The sequence below is a fragment of the Coturnix japonica genome, chromosome 3 (genome assembly GCF_001577835.2).
Source record: "Coturnix japonica isolate 7356 chromosome 3, Coturnix japonica 2.1, whole genome shotgun sequence".
Classification (NCBI taxonomy): Eukaryota; Metazoa; Chordata; class Aves; order Galliformes; family Phasianidae; genus Coturnix; species Coturnix japonica.
Window position 1 is genome coordinate 8,662,763 of NC_029518.1, and position 19,396 is coordinate 8,682,158.

The window sequence follows — 19,396 nt, forward strand, 5'->3', positions numbered from 1 at the left end:
AACTGGCTCGAGTTTAGGTCAATATCAGCTGCAAAGAGAACTCTGAAACCAGCAAGAGTGGTATTACCCATCTCATTTATCTTTGTTTTGGGATGTTCTAGAACTGGAGATTCAGCCTTGAATTGCCTGCAATGGGTGGCTGTGTGTTTCAGATCGCTGAAATTGGGGAATGCAGAGAAGGAACAGCAGGATGTTGGGTTTGTTTTTAAGCATTCCTAAACCAGACACTCTTTGTCCACGTACATTGCCAAGCCTTTTTATGTCCCAGCCCTTACCTTTCCTGCTTTGGCACAACTCTTTAAAAAGATGAGTAGCCTTGATTTCTCTTCTAGCATAAGTTGAACCTGAGATGATAGATCTGTTGTTGCATCTGTCTTTGCTAGAGAGTGCTGACAAGTTTTCCTACAACACATGGTATTTTGCAATCAAGAAAAAAGCTAAGAGGTTTATTTGAAGTACAGTGAAATCTTGCAAGATTGTTAATGTAAATTGAGCTTTACAAGTTTTAAGTACTATGTGTAGTGCTTAAATATCACAAATTGATGGCACTGTACTGGAAAAAAACCACAAATATAGTGAGTAGGTAATTCCATGAAGTAAATTGATGATAGAAATAAATAAACAGTATCTTTTCAAAAAGGCCAAGAGAACTTTTTGCTTCAAGACTGACTCAAAGCAGTTTCAGTCAGCAGTGGAGCATTTCTATGAGATGTCTGAGCAGTGAAGGAGTGGTGTAACCATGCAACGTTTCTTGCTTTCACTGTTAAATTTTGTATCTCTAAGGCTTTTTCAGTTTTTTTCTATGTTCACAAAATTTTGGGCAATCTAAGAAGCTAAGAAAAAGACAACTATGCTATTACGTACTTACTCTGTACGTGACTGTGGGAAAAAGTGTTCTGAGAATACTTGGTGGATTAAGCAGAATTACATTTAACAAAATTAAGGGCATCCAGATGGAGTGCCAGCTTACAACAGCTAGTAGAACTAGACATTCATATTGACTATGCTTTGTTTCTCCCTACATGTTTACCAGCCTATGGCAACTTCATAAATGAAAGATCAAGTGTGTGCATAGTTTGTATGCTGTATGCTTTTTTAAGGATAGAGGTTTTAAATGGCACATATCCAGATGTGCTGCTCTTTTAATTCTTAGGAAGTATACTGGTGATGAAGTTAAGCAGCCTGAGTGTCAAGAGGTGTAAGAGTTACTACACTTGTTTGAAACAAATCATAGATTCTGTGTGTGTGCACTGGGAATAATGTGTGAAAATTTCCACTCATTGAGCATTATGCAAGTAAGCTATTACTTAGGTTGTAGACTGATAACTTTTTGTCCTGACATGACATGTAAAGTATGTTCTCACCCTTCCATTTGTTATCCCCATCTGTCAAAAGATGATAAACCTCAGATAAATTCTTATCTGCCTGTATTTGTTAATGTCTTGTTTTGCTAAGCAAGATGACATTACGTACACAGTGTATCATTTTCATTGTGTAAACGAGGTTCATATCTGGAGCTGCGGAGATAACTGGAATTACTTGATTTCTTCTCCACACAGGCCCAACTTGGGAAAACACTTTGTTCAATTCTTATTTATTCTGAACATCACAAAGATGTATTCTTAACGTCAAGCATATGCTTAAAAGCTGTTTTGAATATAAACACATTTCTGAATCAGAGCCACGGTATTTTAAATCACTGTATGTGCAGCTATGCTCTATTCTATGAAATGCACTAATATTTAGCTTGATCAAAACTTTCAGAGATGAAGACCCCTTGAAGTTCAAATATTTGATAACGCATATCTTTTTCTTCTGGATTTGCATTGACAAGAGTGAATTAATTCTCTTTTATTTCTGCTTTACAGCGGGAACAACGTATATCTTTAGCAAAGGTGGTGGACAAATCACTTACACATGGCCTCCGAATGATCGCCCAAGCACTCGCGCAGACAGATTGGCAATAGGGTTTAGTACTGTTCAAAAAGAAGCCGTGTTGGTACGAGTGGACAGTTCTACTGGGCTTGGAGACTATTTAGAGCTGCACATTGTGAGTATTTCTAAAAAATGCTTCTATTTGTTCATGTCTCAATTGTTCTTGTATTTGTGGGTGTGTTTTGTTTTAATGTGAGTGAATATTTGCAGGTCAGTTGTGAATTAGACGATCATGGCTTATAGCATACAATCCTGTAAAGGATATTAGATATTGTCAATACACCTTTTACTCTACATAGTTCTACTTCATATGACTTTTAATTAAAAAATCATATGGCGACGTATGTGTGGATATAGCAACTTATTGAGTCTAATTACATTTAATGAAATCTAGCAACATCAGAAGTAGTTGCATTAATTCTGGAGGATACAATCTGGAATCTTCTGATGGAAATACAGCATATCACAATTGACTGTGCTTTCTGTTAATACTAGAATTTATCCTCTGATTTCACTGTTGCATTGTGATGATAAATTGTAAGCAGAAAGCAATATTGTTGAGCTAGGAAGTCTGAAAAAGTGATTTCAGCTGCCCTAAAGCAAATAACTAGCAATCAAAATTGAAAGCATCTGGATTTTTATGGCAACATAAATAAATGATCAGTTGTGATAAACATAACGAGGGCAATATAAAATGTTGTTGTTTAGATTAGTCTCAAATTTGTTAAATGCATTAGGACAATTTTAACTTAAGAATCTCACTTTTTTCTGAAATGGAATGGTTCCTTTTGAATGAAATTACTTATTGATCTATAACCAATTACACTTTTACCCTCAGAAAACATTCTGCGGTGATCATTTTCAAAACAAGAGAGAAGTAATGGTATTCAGTCTTCCCACGCTTGTTTTTCTGTAAAGGCACTCTTGCATTGTGGACCAAGGTGGCTTATGTAGTTATTTATTTACAATGAAACAATGAAAGAAGGCCTTAAATATAAATCAGATGTTGCTTATAATCTTCTCTTACATTGAAACACATGGACAAAACATCTGGCTGGTGCTGTAAAATCTTGGTTTAAAAGTGTGAACAAAGCACAAAAGATTGTTTTCCTAAGTCATGTCAAATATCAGGTGCTTAACTATCATTTCTCCATTCCTTTACTACCTGAGACCAATTCCACTCATTGTGGAGAACAGTGGTGCTTTCATCTCATAATATTATCTTTATCATTTGCTCATGAAGGAATGCATTTCTTGTAGATTTACTATACCTTAAGTCTACCAAAATGATAAAATGTGTGCAATCTTCTGTTGAACTCTTGTTTTCTGTTTTAAAACAGAATATTAGATTCATTAATTATGAGTTGGAGTTCAAAATGCAAAAATTATTGCTTCATCATAAGTGTTGCTTTTACTCATGTAACTTTTTTAAAATCCGTGCTGGAGAAACAGATAGTATAAATACAAGAATAGTAGAGTTTCATGTTTTCAGAAAAGTTATCAGCTTAGTAGAGACAGAGAGAAAAGTGTTGTTTATCCTTCATCAGTCTTTTGAAACTACTTTAAGTGTCTTAATCTGTGAGGTGATCATGGCCTCCTCTGTCTTTGCCAGTCTTTGAGAATCTCTTTTAAACCCTCTGTGGTTCGGAGCAAAATCCATGGCAACTATAGAGAAAGTTCCTTAGAACAAGGCCTGACCTTCTGAGGGTACCTTCTCTTTGTTCTCTCTACAATGGAGGCACTATGGGATTGACCTGAAATCTTGACATCTGGGAAGATTTATTTATTTTTTTTTAATCACTGTTAAATAAAGCAGGGAAAACTGATAGGATGAAATATCTGAGAGTGTATTTCAAATAAGAATAGTATTCAAGAGAAAGTTTAAAGTCAACATTTTCAAAAATACTTGCAGTGCCTGACAACATGAATCATATTATAGTCAGTAGAACTATGGGCTTTTCTATGATGATGTTGTGAAGCATCATAGTTGTAAAAATGAAGAAAAAGAAATAAGTAGAGAGACTCGTGTAATATGTTATACTTGAAAAATAAATTATTGGAATTGACTTTTTTAGAACCTGACACTAGCTGTATTCAACTAACTGTTGTAAGAACCATGGGAAGGTTGTGCCATTCAAAAGAAGGTTTTCAACTGTTGCTTTGAGTTAAATAATGTAAGTCATAGTCTGAACTATCAAGTTGAGATGGGTGCTTGTTTGGGGCATTTCAGAGCAATACTATGAGGGAACTTCCTCGTAACTTCCTTCATTTTAACAGTGAAAAAGGAAATTACAGGTCTGGTACTCTGTGGTTATGGTACTCTATTGTGTGCTTTCCAACTTTATTATTTTGTCTACTTAAAAATGATGTAGACCTAATAGTGAAATCAAGCTCATAACAAATTCTGATTTGGAAATTTGCTACTTGATCATCTCAATCACAGTTGTAATGTTAAATTAGAAACACATTTACTTTAAGTGATCATTTAATCTCCCCAGATAACAATTGTTAATAGGAGAAACATCACAAAAAAGCATATTCTGTATTGCTACCAAATGTTTAGCAGTTCCAGCACAAGTATTTTAAATTCCAGGATAGTTTACTATAAAGCATCATGTGTATTGTAGCAGCCTAGATGTAAAAGAGTAGTTGTGCATATAGTAGGCGTGCATCCCTGCTCTTCAAGAAAGGGGTGTTAATACGATTTAGTTACCCATGTATGCAGAAGTTTGCATTCTCAGCCTTCACTTGCCTTTTGTTTAAGTGGTTTCCTGTTGCATTTTCTGCTGGAAGAGATAGTTCAAGTAGATGTAGGTATTGTGTCTGAAAGTTGGGTTGTCTGTTTCTCTACTTTCTTCTGTTGACAGTTAGAAGGACAAATATCTCTATGAATTGCTGTAATCCTCCTTTTTTCTCCCCTTTCTTGGCTTGATCTGTAGCCATTTCCATTCCAAGAGGATAAAGGTGGCAGCTTAACGTGGTCTTCCATTAATTACCATATACACTTCTGTGCTTGGCTTTTTCACCCACTTGTAAAGCCCTGGCATAATTCTGTCAGTGAATCCCATACCTATCTTGGTTTTATTTCTCTTCTTCCAAGTCATTAGACAGAAAAGCAGATACATGTATGTATGTCATTGTCTTTCACTAGCACTGTGCTGTTGAAGCCTCTAATTTTTAACTTTTCTGTAGTGAGGAACAAAGTAGAATTAGACAAAGGGCTCAAAGGGCTAAAAAGTCATTCTGGCAATGCTGATAATGCTGGCATTCTCAAATGCAGTGCAAGTATTACTTGCTCTGCCAGTGAAGGCAAAAAGGATAGATTTCTACCAGTACAAAAATAAAAAATCATTAAACTCGGTGTAGACTGTGGTTGTTTTTTATGTGATTCCATTTAAGATTATTAGAAGAAAATACTGTAGAGAAAGTGAAAGCCAGAAGGATTATTATAGTAATGGGGAAAAAAAACATGGAAAACTATTTTAAAATGAGATAATGTTACCTGAACGAGTCTGATTAAGGATAGACAATATTTTCCATATATGTCAAAGTTAATTAGCTTTAAATATTCTAAGGATGGAGTATTACTAGCAAGATACATTAATCAATATTGAATTTAGATTTTCAAAATGTTTGTAAATCGTTGAGTTCTGATTAATGACTGAGGTGAAAAGCCTTATGAGAGGAAATACAGAATGTCTTACAGAAAATTGGGTTGTGGATCATGAATAAATTCAGTTTGTGCTCTTTGTCCTAGGTATTTATATATTACCTCTATTAAAATAAGCATTGCAGGAAAAGCATTTTCATTGTGAACTTCTTCCATGAGAAAGATATGAACAAAGTCAATTGAAAGGTTTTGTGAGTTTGTGTCATCTTTGATTCAAAGATTAGCTTGACTGAGAAGAAAGTTAGTTTCCCTGTTTTCTTGGCTATATCTAGTTTTTGTATAGAAAATGCTTCATCTGTCATGAATTAGTGGAATATTGAGTATCTCCAAATGAATTGTTGATTTATATGCAAAGGAAAATAATATCGATGTAAAGTGGTGCAAGTTTTCAGCTTGAAGTTCATAGACAGTTCTGCAGAAGTCCTTGATTTTTTTATTTTTTTGGGGGGGGGGGAGTTTTTGGCCAATTGTAAAGGACTGTTATTTGTATTCCCCTCCCCCATTCTCTTACACAAATGCAGTATTCTTCTGCACCAGGTCCTTAATAGCATACTCTGTTAGGTTCTAGTGTAAGTTATATCTGGACAGTTTTAATTTATGCAAGTATAATGACCTTCCTTCAAGTGATCAGAAATAGCTCAAACTGGAAAGAGGATCAGAGTTCCGTGTGTGAGCATACAAGAGGAAAAAATGCAGACTTGGGATAAATGAATTTATGATTCTCTTTTGAATATTTCACAGGTCTTGGGCTTTAGTGCTTAACGGAAAGCCAATTGAAAGATTCCTATTGACTTAGTTGTATTTGAATCAATGCCTAGTGAGTTCAATGTTCTTTCACTGGGACTGATGATAAAAATCCCTTTGATTTTTAGTGATTTTTATTGGTTTGTAATTAATTTTCCTAGGAACAGTTTAATAATCTTTAAAAAAAATACATATTCTCAAGATAACGTGTCTTCTAATAATCTTCTTTCAAATATAGAATTAGTTCTTACTATATATGAATCTGTGTAGTGTGAAGATTTGGAAAGACTAGTGGCAATTTATGTATGCACAGAATAGTAATGACTGTAAAATCTAATTATTTACATCCTGGAAGGGCTTTAAAAAAAGAAAAAAAAAAAAAAAGAGAGCTGACTTTAAGGAGTCTGATATTTTAGAAGTGCTGAGCATGCACATGAGGGACTAATGTCAATGGAAGCTGAATATAGCCAGTGAAAAGCACCCCAGCACTGTATCAGCTTGGTGTGCGTTAAGGGTTGTTATGTCTAATAGGGTTCTGACATTTAATATGCTTTTAAAACTGTGAGGAACAAGAAAATTACTTAAGGATAACGTAATCTAAGCGAGAATTTTGCAAACATTTGATACTTTGTTACACTTAGATACATGATGTTTGTTAACGTATGAGAATAGAAAAAACTATAGGAATCTTAATGCTTGTGGGCAGTGATTATTTTCTTTGTAGGGAACAAAACAGCAACATTGGTTCATGTGTTAATTTTTGAACTGAATATAAATTCTTATGAAAGAAGAATTTCCAGGCTTACTTGTGGGGTTTGAATAATGAAAAGTCAAAAAAGAATCATATGTGGGGCTAGGCAACCGAGTGAGAATGCAGTTCAATGTACACAAACTTAAGTTAATTAGAGTGGGAGCAATGAATTAATCTAGGGAATTTGTGCTAAATGGAGCAATCATTTACTTCACTGATCAGGTTAAAGATCTCAGTCTGTAGGAAAGAAAATAAATAAATCACTGAAATGGTCAAGCCGTACCTTGAAATTATTCAATTAAGTTATGTTTTGTAGTAGCAGAGAGGCTTAAAAATAGGGGATTTTATGATAGAAGTTGTTTATTAATACTTGAGTACTTTGCACTGTTTGTTATCCAGAGGTTTCTTTTTTTGTTGTTCTGGTTTTCTTTTCAAAAAACATCATTATTTTTCTTCCCAAGCAGAATTTAGCACTGAGCAACAGTGGTCAGTTTCTGCTGTAAACGGACCACATTACAGAGAGAAGGCTATGGAAATGTGCTAATTCTGGCACAGAACAGATTGATATGTTACTGTACCAAAAATATGAATGGAATTTGAACAGATGATATAATTAAACAGCTTGGCTATGACTGCCATCGTGGTGTTCTGCAACAGGTCCTTATGCTGGCAGGGAAGCTCCATTATAGCAGCATGGCAGCTCTGATCTTGCAGAGCCCTCAACAGTGACTGAGAAAGCAACTCCTTTCATCTTCTTATACTGTCATGGGATGAATAGAAGTTCTCATTTCTTCCTCTGCCCAGCTAATAACTCCTTTATACATCCTGCTCCTTTTGTACTTCTGGGCGGATAGAAGCTTCCTTCCCAAAAAGCATGCTGGATGAAGGGGTCACCACCTGCCGACCCCTTGCAGAGAGAAAATTATACAACTATTAAGTCTTAAGTTCACAGTTAAAATACCTTTTGTCATCATTAATGCTCGAGCCCTTGACATTTATGAACCTCCCAAGTTGCTGGCAAAAGTGTAGAGCCTGACTGAGAGAGGGGAGATACTTAGAACGCTTCTGGTGGGATGCACGTATGCATACATATATGTATACACACATATTCCAATTACAGAATATTGTGCTCTTCTAAGTAGTGAAGTAGACCAATATGGAAAGGCAAGCACAAGAGCAGGCATATATAACAAACGTAAAGAAGCTCATAAACTCTTTATAAAGCATTGCTAAGTTTGGATATTGTTACTTTAAATCTCTCAAGTATTATATAAGCTTCATCCAGTCTTTATTTCCAAATATTCTTTCCTACTTTCTGCTTTTCCTTATTCCCTAAATACTTTTTTCTACTATGTCTTCAAACAAACACAAATTTATGTGCCTGCACATATTCTTCAGTCTCGGTGAATCCTGGCAAAGCAGGTGGCAGCCTCCAGGTGTTTCAGTGATAATATAGCTTTGCTTTCCCACGTACTGAAACACTCTGGGTTCATTGTAAATGGACTGTGTGGTGTATGCACATGGAAGACCTTGAGCTGGACCACTGGTTAGTTAGGTCTCATAGAGAACAAACCAAAGAAACATATGTCTGAAAATTAGGAGATGTCCTTTCTTGACTAGGTTGTTTTTATATATTTATATATGTTATATATAATACCAAATTTCTGGCTTCAGGAAGGAGGACAAAATAATTTGTATATAGTGCAGAGATAAATTAATAGCCCGTTGTTCCTCCATAGCAGCATCTTACCTAGTTGACATACTCTCCTACTGATGTGTTATTAGTCTCAATGCTTCTCAGTTTGCTCTGGCTTAAAGGAACAAAACTTACATTAACATTACTGGTACTGACTCTGTGTATTCCAGTCTAGCCAGTTGTTGTTTCTTAATTCAGAATGCCTTCTATGCTGGTTGCTAACCAACATCCTTGTATGAGGGTTATAGGTATTTTAATAACTTGGCACTACTTTTCCAGAACACTGTCTTGTATGAAAAGATCCAGTGAAAAATTTAGCAGACATTTTAGCAACCTTATTAAGTTTTAAAGAATACTTGACTACTTTCAATAGTAGAACAGTTGAGGGATTGGCTGAAACCTGTCTGACCATCTGCTACACAGAATCATAGGAAATTATCCTAACATTTGGAGATTGAAAACTCTGTAGATGATTGAAGGTCACTTCCAATAGCCAACCACTTGTTTCTGTGTACCCTCTGTGGACATTTTTCTGTTTATTTTAATTATCTTGTATGTTATTATGCATGTACTATTTCTTTAGTAATGCAGCGGAGCCAGACATGATAATATTTCTGTCTAGTTACCTTATTTTAGAGGAGCACAAAAAGTTCTTCACTCTTTCCCTGCAAGGCACACGTGGGGATGTCAGTTCAAACTCTACTTGAGCGAATATGTACCTGGTGTATTAGAATCCATTGTAGCACTTCGGGTTGATAAGGTGTGGTTTTGAAAAAATAAGAATAGACATGAGAAATGGCATTTTGAGTTATCCTAGACTGTGCTTTCAGCTTCTGAGGGTACTTTGAATAAAAGAGAGTGAATGTCACATTGCTGTGACCCATTGTGAGAGGGCCAATCTGGCACAGTACAGAATCAAGGTGCATTTCTTACGATTGTAAGCCAGAACTCAAGATCTGGCCCATTAACTTCATAGCTCTTAAATTTATGAGCTCTAAATGAGGATAAGGGTATAACGTATGCAGCAGCACAAACTACTAGTGTAGCAGTTTTTCAGTGAACATGCAGTACGAACAATATCATTTTTAATACCAGTCAAAAAGATTAGTCTGTTGATGTCAAACAAGGCAAGTGGAAAAGCACAGCTGGTGGCCTGAACAGATTCTGATCCTAATTCTGAGTAATTCTCATCCTGCCTCTTCCGCTGTTCATTGGTCTGAAGAATCTGCAGAAATATGAGTAGGTATGAGCAGGATCTACATCTGGCCAGAAAACTCCTGCTGGAAGGTGAAAGGTGCAGAGATAATTTTACAGAGCCTGCTGCTTTGCTTCAGGCACTTGTTTAAGTAAACACTGGTATTACAGTTAATCACTTTGTGCTAATAAGGGAAGCTTGTCTTAATACTATTCTGGTTTTGTGAGATATTACCTTAATTGTTAGTTAATTAGACAGCTTATTTAATTCAGGTTTTGCTCTGTGATGCCTCAGTGTCATCACCAAACTGGAAACTCGTTTTAATATTTAATGTTAGTTTGCTTTTTTTTTCTTCCAGATTGTGTTATCATCTGGAGCCTTTCTCACTTTTCAGTTTTGTTGCAGTACCACAGAAGAGCAACTAGAGTAAAATCGCTGACTTCAATCTGGTGTACCAGAGGGTGGAACTGAGCATACTGGACCTGGTTCTTACTTTAACTAAAAAGGATGACTTAAGTTTTGCAATCTCTGGCACCAACTCATTGCACCAGTATTTTGTGGGAGTGTCACAACAAGGAATTTATTTGTATTTCCCCACACCCAAGTTAACAATGCCTTAATCTACTTTTCAGTATTGTGCCTATGCTATTTAATTATTTTCTCACTTAATGAAGCTCCAGTGACGATGTATCACTGGAGCTTTCCCCAGAGCTCTAAGCAGACTTTCTTTCTCTCCTTAGCAATGATCCCAGGTGTGTAATGTTTGCTTTTTGTGTCAGTTCTTCCCATTCTGCAGTTTGCTGCTGCTGAGTCTGTCTTTGCTAGTCTTTCATTTTGTGGTTTTTTTTCCACTTATATCAAGGTGGTCCTAAGCATTTCTGTAGCAATAACAGACATGATAAGGATTTAATGAACTGGTAATATCAGTGTTCTGGTGGTTTATGCTTAATACAACAATCACACTAACAACAGGTGATTAGAGTGACTTAAATATATTTCTAATTGTGAAAGCCCATTTAGACTTAAGACAGTGTATGCTCCAGAGGGTGGGATTAGCTTGAGGAACAACATGCACATTCCTTGGCTTTTGGTAAGTACCTAGCTTATGTTGAATAAGGGATTCTGAGTTAAAGAGAGGCCCTTTTTGCCAGTTCTTTCTGAAATTATCCTGAAGCTTTCAGTACACTGGCATGAAACTACTGTACGCAGTTTTAACTCCTTCTGCCAGAATTTATAGCTGATAATCTGTGTTCAGTCAAGGAACAAATTTAAGCCCAAATATTCTCTTTTGGGGGATATGAGTTGTGCTCTCTTCTGCAGCATTTTACGTTCTCTGTGGTCTGGGAAAAGATGTTCATACCGAGCTGGCTCTCTGCCTTTTCTGCTGTGGGTGAGAGCTGTTGGGTCAGCTACTCCTCTTCATTTCACACCTCTGGATGGAAAGGGGGGGGTTGAAGGATTACAACTTCAAGTATCTCTACTGTGTGCCATTTTAGTGCTGAAGCCTCTTCATTTTTTGTTCTGCCCACAACCAGACTTGTGGACAGGTGGACTTGAGACTTACTGCCTATGCACTGAATGCTACAGTCTGTGTTTTTCCTATCCAGAGCCCCATACAGGGTTTAATTCTTGACACAGTGAATTTCAGTAGAGTTTGTGGATCAAAAATCCCCAGCTTTTTCCTTGCGTAGCAGATGGAGTTTTTAAGGCTCACTGTGGATTAGGCAGCAGTGCCTTCTCATTTAGGGACAAGTACAAAGAGCATTATCATACATGAAGTTACTTTGCAGTAACTTCTACCAATTAAAATAAAAAGTGAAAAGATTATGCTATACAGACTTAATAACCACTCAGCATATTTGATAATGTCACTGCTGTCAGTATCACATTCACTACTGCACTTAATAGCTGAACAGATGCAGCTCACTAGAGCACCACATGGTACGCAGCAGCAGGGAGTCCCATTTGACAAGTTGGTTTTGTTTCCTTTCCAGAGAGCCTTCCTTGGTATCACAAGTTTCTGTACTGTTTTGGTTATTTATTTTTTCAGTCAGCAAACAGAAGAGGGCAAAGGGAATCTGTGTTGCTTGTTTTCAAAGAAAGAGGCTTCTTTTTAGTGGAAGCACTACAAAATACCTAATAAATCTACTGTAAGGAGTGATTTAACTTAAGATGCTAAGGCCTTGATTTGAAAAGCATGTGCTTTTAGCGGGTGATATATATCTGTGTTCACAGGTTGCTTGTAGGGCAGAAGCTGTTCTGTTTGCTGTAGGTGGCTTGAAGGTTTGGGTGTTGTTTTTTTTACTGCACAATTTTGTGTGTATGTCTGCAAATCTCTTTGCTCTGTGAGTGATAACTCTTGGCCGTAATAGCGAGGCAGTTGTTTGTTGCTTCCATGTTCACTCTCTGTGGATCAATTCATAGGACCATTTTGTGAGACTGTCCAGTCTTCTAATTGCTTGTCTGGAAAAACACCTGAGTACACACTTTTAGGCTGAAGTAAGATGGCTGTGCCCTTAATGTAGTCTCAGAGATCACAGAAAAATACAGAACATGTAATGAAACCCTGGAAAAGTAGAAAAATAGCATACCTGTTTTCAGGAAACTTATAGTAAATATGGAAATCAGACTGAACTTGTTGCAAGCATTATGTTATCCATCCCATGTTTCTTGGTCCATAAATAAACCCATAAGCCCCTTGGTTATATTTCCTGTTCCTTATTAATGTAGGTGTATAATTAAGGCTCGATGTTGCCAAGGGCTTAACTCACAGGTGGTGCCTTCCCCACAACTTAGAAAAAAAGATGGTCACAGGCTTGTGTTTAACAGTATTTAAGACCTCTGAATTTCAAATTTCCTTTTTAAAAGTTGGGTATTTAATTTGACATTCTTAAGGCATTGATTTTTCTTTTCTTGCTTCTTGCTTTTCACTGCACTTTCAAACTCAGAAAGCACAGGCACATCTCCTTGTCACAGCTGTAGTGTGGTACATGATGACACTGAGCTCTGCTAGTGTGGGAGGAGGGGAGGTAGGGGCTGCAAGAACAGAGGAGAACTGATTAAAATTCAAAATGAGCTTGATAAAGTGGAGAAATAGTCTGAAATCAGGAAGATGAATTTCTACAAAGGAAAGCACAGAGCTCCGTACTGAAGATGGAAAAATCAAATGCACCAGTATAAAATGGGGAATAATTGTGGCCAAGAAGCAGTTCTGTAGAGAAGATTGGAAAGTTACAGCTGATTGCAATTTGCTGCAGGAAAAGACAGGCATTGGGATGTATTCACATGTGGGGTGGCAGAGAAGGCAAAGAAGTTAATTGTTTATTCAGTACTGCTGGGACCTTAGCTGAAGAAGCATGTTGAGTGTAGAGTGCTCTGCTTTGAGAAGGAGGTAAGCAAATTAAGCAGCAAGCAAAAGAAACTCTGCTTTAATTAACGTTTAGCTCCAAAGAATATAGTGAAAGAATGGGCTGTTTTCTTCATGAAAGAGAAGGCAGGGAGTGACTGAATTGTGAAAACAGCCTTTTAATATATACAGGTTGCTATAAAGAGGAGTGTGACTAATTTGTTTTGCCTGTCTCTCAAGATAATGTAAGAAATAGTTGGATTAATTTGCAACATTGGTGTAAGGTATTGGGGAGGAAAAAAGTCAATCTATGTTTGATGGCTAGCAATGGAGCAGGTTATGTAGGTAGGCCCAGTTAATCTGTGCTTTTAGGAGCAAACTACATTCCTGTCACAGCAAGGAAGCCACAGAGCAGTGCAATTCTGATTATGCAGCAGTCTGTAACTGGAAGGCTGAGGACCAGGAATGTTTGGATGTCAGCACAGTGAGTTTCATTTTTTTCATTTCGAAAGACAGAGATAAGGGAGCAAGTAAGCTGCTGAGAGTGTTTTCTCTTAGTATCTGTTGGTTTTAGTGTCATCAGCAAACTGTAGTACTGTACAGTATCTCAAGGTAGAACCCAATATGCTTTTGCCACATTGTCTCCTTGTGCTTAATGTTAGCAAGCTAACGGTCTAGAAATGAAGTTAAATTTATACATTTGAGAACACTTTACCACCCGAGCAAAGGACTGTTGGTGCGTTGTTTGCTGACTGTTGGCATGTGCCTCCTGTTCAGCTTGGAAAAAAGGTGGTGGTGATGTAACCAACTTTGCCTCCTCGCCCACCTCTAAACTGTTACCAAGCATTTGCCTGGTGTCTGTGTGGGAGTGGTGAGGTAATTCAAACTGTCCTGGTGTAAATCTAAAATAACCCAATTGTGCTAAGTGGACACAACTCAACTGATTACATTACAAGAATAACATACAGTTGGGATGAATTATAAAATTTATCAGGTTTTTTGAGCTACTTGTCCGGTTCATTGGGTACAGATGTGGATTATGGATGGTGTGAAAAATTGCTTTAAGTTTTCTTGTCAGCATAATACATGCAAATCATCTAAAAGACAAAAAGTGTTCACATATCACTGGCATTAACCTTCCCTGTTTCATTTTTAAAAATGAGTCTATGATTTCTTCACATCAATGTCTATTTGAGTTGAGGTTTTTCAAAACTTTTAGCAGAATGTTGATTACAAAATCTACTTTTAGCTGTTGATGACTGTCACAATTTATGGTTCACATCAGTAAAAGCACACTGCACTTCAAAGAATATACTAAATGTTATAATTTTGATATTGTTCTTCAGGACTAATTCTTCAGCCTCAGTCTGTACCTCTGTTTGGTTGTATTCTAGGGTTTGTCCTGCAGCAAAGCCAAAGTATTTCCCTAAGCATCAGCCCCATTGCATCTGTGAGAACTTGCAGTGGACTGAAATGGTTTAAGTTTTGGGTTATGATTTGCAGTGACAGCTGGTGTTGGTCTGAAGTGTGAATCAGTAGAGTTGCTCTTATTGTCAGCAATGTGCAATGCAAGATGAACACACTTTTGTGGTAAGGAAGGTGAACCTCCCCTTCTTCTGTTCTGGTTCTGCCCTTTAATTGTGTGTTCTTCCCTACTGTAGCCCAAGTTGCATTGTTCAGCTCCCCTGGCTATTCTGCATTTCTGCCGTCACAAAAGTAGATCATGGATTTCCTTTGTTGCCCCAAAATGTAGTAGATATCCAGGCTGATAATACATGTCCTTTCATTGAGGTGGAAGAAAAAGGATGAATAAAATCATTGATGTGACTGTGTCAGGATGGTCTTTTTATTTGTCTCATAACAGAGGCGTTGCTTTGCATTTCTAATTACCATATTAATCTTCCCTATCCCTTGAGACAAGCATAATATCAGGAATAGTAGTGCATGACAAATTTTGACCCTGAGAGGCGCTGGACGCAAACAGTTTTGTTTGCTGGCAAACCTAATTGGTTCCCTATAGTCCTTCCTTTTCTCCCTGAAAATATTTGAGTGATTCATGATGCTTTTTTGCTATAGTGTAGAGCAATGTTAAAAATTTAGCCAGAGAAAGAGTCTTGTGTGAATCATGTTCTCCCACATACATGCTATGTGTGAAGTGTTTATCAGAAACATTCCACACACCGTTAGTATTTTTTTAAATTATAAGCAAGATTGAATAATTGCATCTGAATTTTGCGTATGTTAATTTATACATTGCAATTTTATATTGTTGTTTTTGTAATTGCTTTTACAGTGTTAGTGTTCAAGAGTGTTCCTAATCACAAGCTAAGAGATAGCTGTGGTGAGTGGCTTCTATATTCCAAGAAGCACAGATTCTTTCCTCAAGAACTGGGGAAGGCAATGAAGCCTTTTGTCCAACCACCTCTGCTGAGCTTCTCTGTGGGCCCAACTGGTTCTGATCTGTGACTTAAAGTACCAATCAATGGGAAAAACTGGCACTCCTTCGTTTCACCCTCCTTGGGAGGTGACAGCAGTGCTTTGGTTGGTAAGGCACAAAAAAACAGTCAGCAGATCATTAAGGAAGGCAGTGGGCTTTTTGTTTACCACTTAGTTGGCTCAGTTATTATAAACGTTCTGTGTGGAATGCTAATTTTCTGGTGTTTTTTTTATTGGCTTTGAAGCGTATGCACTTATTTCAGGGAAAAAAAAAAAAAAAAAGTAGGTTTTCAAACTTGATTGTTTTTTCTGATCTAATAGATTAAGATTGTGTGGTTTTAATCTCATAGATGCAACATAAGGGTTATATGATCAGTAGCTGAGTATTCTAATTCTTATTGTTTTTGTGTTTCCATTTTGAACTGGCTTCAGGAGAGGGACTGGTGATCTGATCTAGATGTTGTAGTGTTGTGTCAGTTAGAAAATGTTTTTCTGATCTTGGAACTTGGGAAATTTAAAGTGCTGGGTGGAATTTGGAAGCAAAGGTGAAAGGACTGCTTTAGCAATGCTCATCAATTGGTGCTGATATTAGTGGTGTTTGAGAAACTTGGATCCAATTCTTTGCATTTCTAGTTCAGAATGGGAGCTCTTCCAGACTCCCACATTGTAGCTTGAAGACGTTAAATGTCAGCTTTTGACTTCCCTTGGTGTGTGAATCTTTGTTTCTTTCTGTATTTCTAAAGCAGTGAAATGTTTGTTATTGTTACACATCAGGGAGGAAATAATTTTCCAAACTTTTTAATCTAGTATTTGTGAAATAAATTTGTTTTCCAACAATCTTGGTGCAAACATACCTTGTAGATAGATATTAATAACAAAAACATCCTCATTATTTTCTGGTCATTATAGTCCTGACTCCTATCACTTTGTTTTTTAACCTAATTCATCGTATTGCTCTATGTGGCAGTGCTTCCCATCTAGAACCTGTCTGAAACATTTTTCAGTCAAAATTCAGGTTGGAAATTTACTTTTATTTCCATTTATGTTAATGAGAAATAAAGTCCTAACTGTTGGTCGTATGATTGCTTCTAAGTGCAGGAGGCAGGGAGCTTGGAGAGCACAGCGATGTTTTGCATGACATTAAAGGCATAGTAAGAAGAGAGAATGTCACAGTGCTCTTAACGTGAAGCATGGCATACTCACACTTCCTAGAATCCACTGTACATTTCCAAGGACCAAAACCTTTTCTAAACCCCTCAATACAACAGAATTTAGTGCATTTCCTTAGCAAAATTGAATATTTTTGGAAACGTGGACAACTGACACAATGATAAAGCATTATGTTGATGAAAAGACAGAGAAATTAGGAGAAACATTCTGTGGTGCTTTGTAGTATTTCTCTTTTCTGTGAAAGAGGATTATGCCTTTTGTATTACTAATTCCCACCACCTGAGATATGTTAAATCTGAATTCTGTAGCATATTTCTCCGATTTATTAAAGCCCTACTGAAAACAACATAATGAACCTCTGTACCAATCATTACAAAACTTCCAGAAGATTTAGCAGTGATCGCAAAAAGTCAACATATTAGAAACATTAGTATGTGATTATTTTTTTGTAGTCTTTTATGATTTAAGAATAAGTAACTTCTGAAAGCCAACTGCAGCTCCCAATTTGTTTGCAGTTCTTAATGAATTCCTGTATAAGTATTTTAAGGCTATAAAATTAGAGAGCAATTTGTCTGTTTTGGTTTCTACCAGCTATCATGAAATTAAGCGAATGTTTATGAGGGCGTAAGTGTAAATAGAGGTAACTTGCACTGCTGTTTTGTGTGAATATTTTGATCTGTTTACCCTCACCTCACATCTTCAGAGCAATAGGAAATAGTTGTGTTCCAACTAGAGTTTCTCAATGGTTTATATTAAAACTTGTAGTTTCTTGGTGATATATTCTTTGTGTGGAGAGGTTCAATGAACTTTAGTACATTTCCTAATTTCCAAACTACTTCTAAGCAAGCAAGCATGTATTTAGAGCAAAATAGATACCTTTTATTGATTGTGTGTGAGTACTTACCACTTTGAATAAAAGTAACTGTTTCTTTTGTGATTATGGACCTGTGACATAGTTACGATTCAAGTTTAGATAGATAGATAGATAGATAGATGTCTGTGTGTGTGTGTTTGTGTATATATATATATATATATATATATATATATTTCTGGCAGGTAGACTTGAGTAATCCAGCAGATCTCCCAGCTGGCATACAACTCCTCAGTTTTAAGGTACTGATCTTGGTGTTTAATAGAAATAGCAGGCCAAATGTATTTCTAATATTGCATCACTGCCCTGTTGTGTTTTTGGGGTTTTTTTAATTAAAATTTTTAAATCTTAAAACTATTTATTTGCATTCTCTTTGATTGCAGGGTTAGGCTTTGTAATTAATGCAAGAAATGTGATTGCAAGAAATCACATAAAAACAATAGACCTAAACAGGAAACATACTTTTATGCCTTTTTTGTCCTTTTTCTTCATAAGACACAAGATTATGAATTTGTTCTGCTTTCTGTTGATGTTCCAGAGCAGCTGAAGCTAATGTCAGTTTTAAGTGTCTTAGCTAAAATAAATTTAGAAATCATAGCTCATGCCAAAAGCATATCTCTATGGCTTGTTATGCTGGCAGAAAATTAGCATGAGTTTTTATAATGTGGACTCATTTTTATCCTTCAGATATTAGTGCCTCTTGGTCATGTTTCCAAACTTTCCTGGAACGTTTTGAATGCTAGGAACTTAATGGTTGTTTGTGGGTTTTGTTTTGTTTTCCTTGGCATGTTTGTTTAAACTAATAATAAAACATTAAAGTAATATTTAAGGAATTCTGTGCGAGTTGCATTAGTGTTAATGGAAACAAAAGCATTGCGGTAAGGCTGTAGGGAGGGGATTGAGCTGTGAAAATCTGCCTGACTGCGTATCAGATTGCATTTTGCTGCAGAAGTATAGTTCTGAAACAAGGTTTCCAACCCCTTTGTGACTTTGAGGCTTGTTCATTAATGAAACAAAGCACAGGGTAAAAGGATATTGAGCTTCAAGTTTAATCACAATATTTCATTGAGTGAGGGGGTCCAAGCTAAGGCTCTGGATTTCTCCTTTTAAACCAAGCCTGTCCAGGTACATGCTTGTGTGATAAGAATAAAATGGATGTACTTCTTTTAAGATCTGTGCTGTGATTCTCATTGAAAAGCATAGATTAATCCTTAATTCACACCTGTGGCTTCTGCACAAAATAAAAATATCCCGAGGAAAAAAATGTCAAAGTTGATTGGTAGAAAATTTGTTTTAACTGCATTATATATGAAAATTAATATATTGAATGACAATTTCTATTATTTTCTCAAGGTCCATTCAGTGTAATTATAATTTACCATTCAATTATACTATTCTCTGTATGCTAATTTTCAAATTATTCTTTCTTTTGCCTTAATGGGTATATATGAATCATAGAAAGTACGCCTAATTAATACCTCTGCTCGTTGCTACAATTAAACATTACTCTAAAAATCAAATCTGATTAATGTGCTACCAGTCTTCTAATCTTCTGAGTTACAGCCTGATAAAAATTTCATTA

General features: G+C 36.4%; 1 protein-coding gene across 38 annotated transcripts in view; it reads left to right on the plus strand.

Annotated features, from left to right (window-relative positions):
• The window catches only part of NRXN1 (neurexin 1), a 606,274-nt gene that overhangs the window by 410,046 nt on the left and 176,832 nt on the right, over nucleotides 1–19,396 (plus strand). For all 38 annotated transcript variants that reach the window (XM_015856854.2, XM_015856856.2, XM_015856852.2 and 35 more), the window contains one exon: nucleotides 1,869–2,050. In XM_015856854.2, the coding sequence (XP_015712340.1) occupies nucleotides 1,869–2,050 (182 nt within the window). The remainder of the gene's footprint in view (nucleotides 1–1,868; nucleotides 2,051–19,396) is intronic.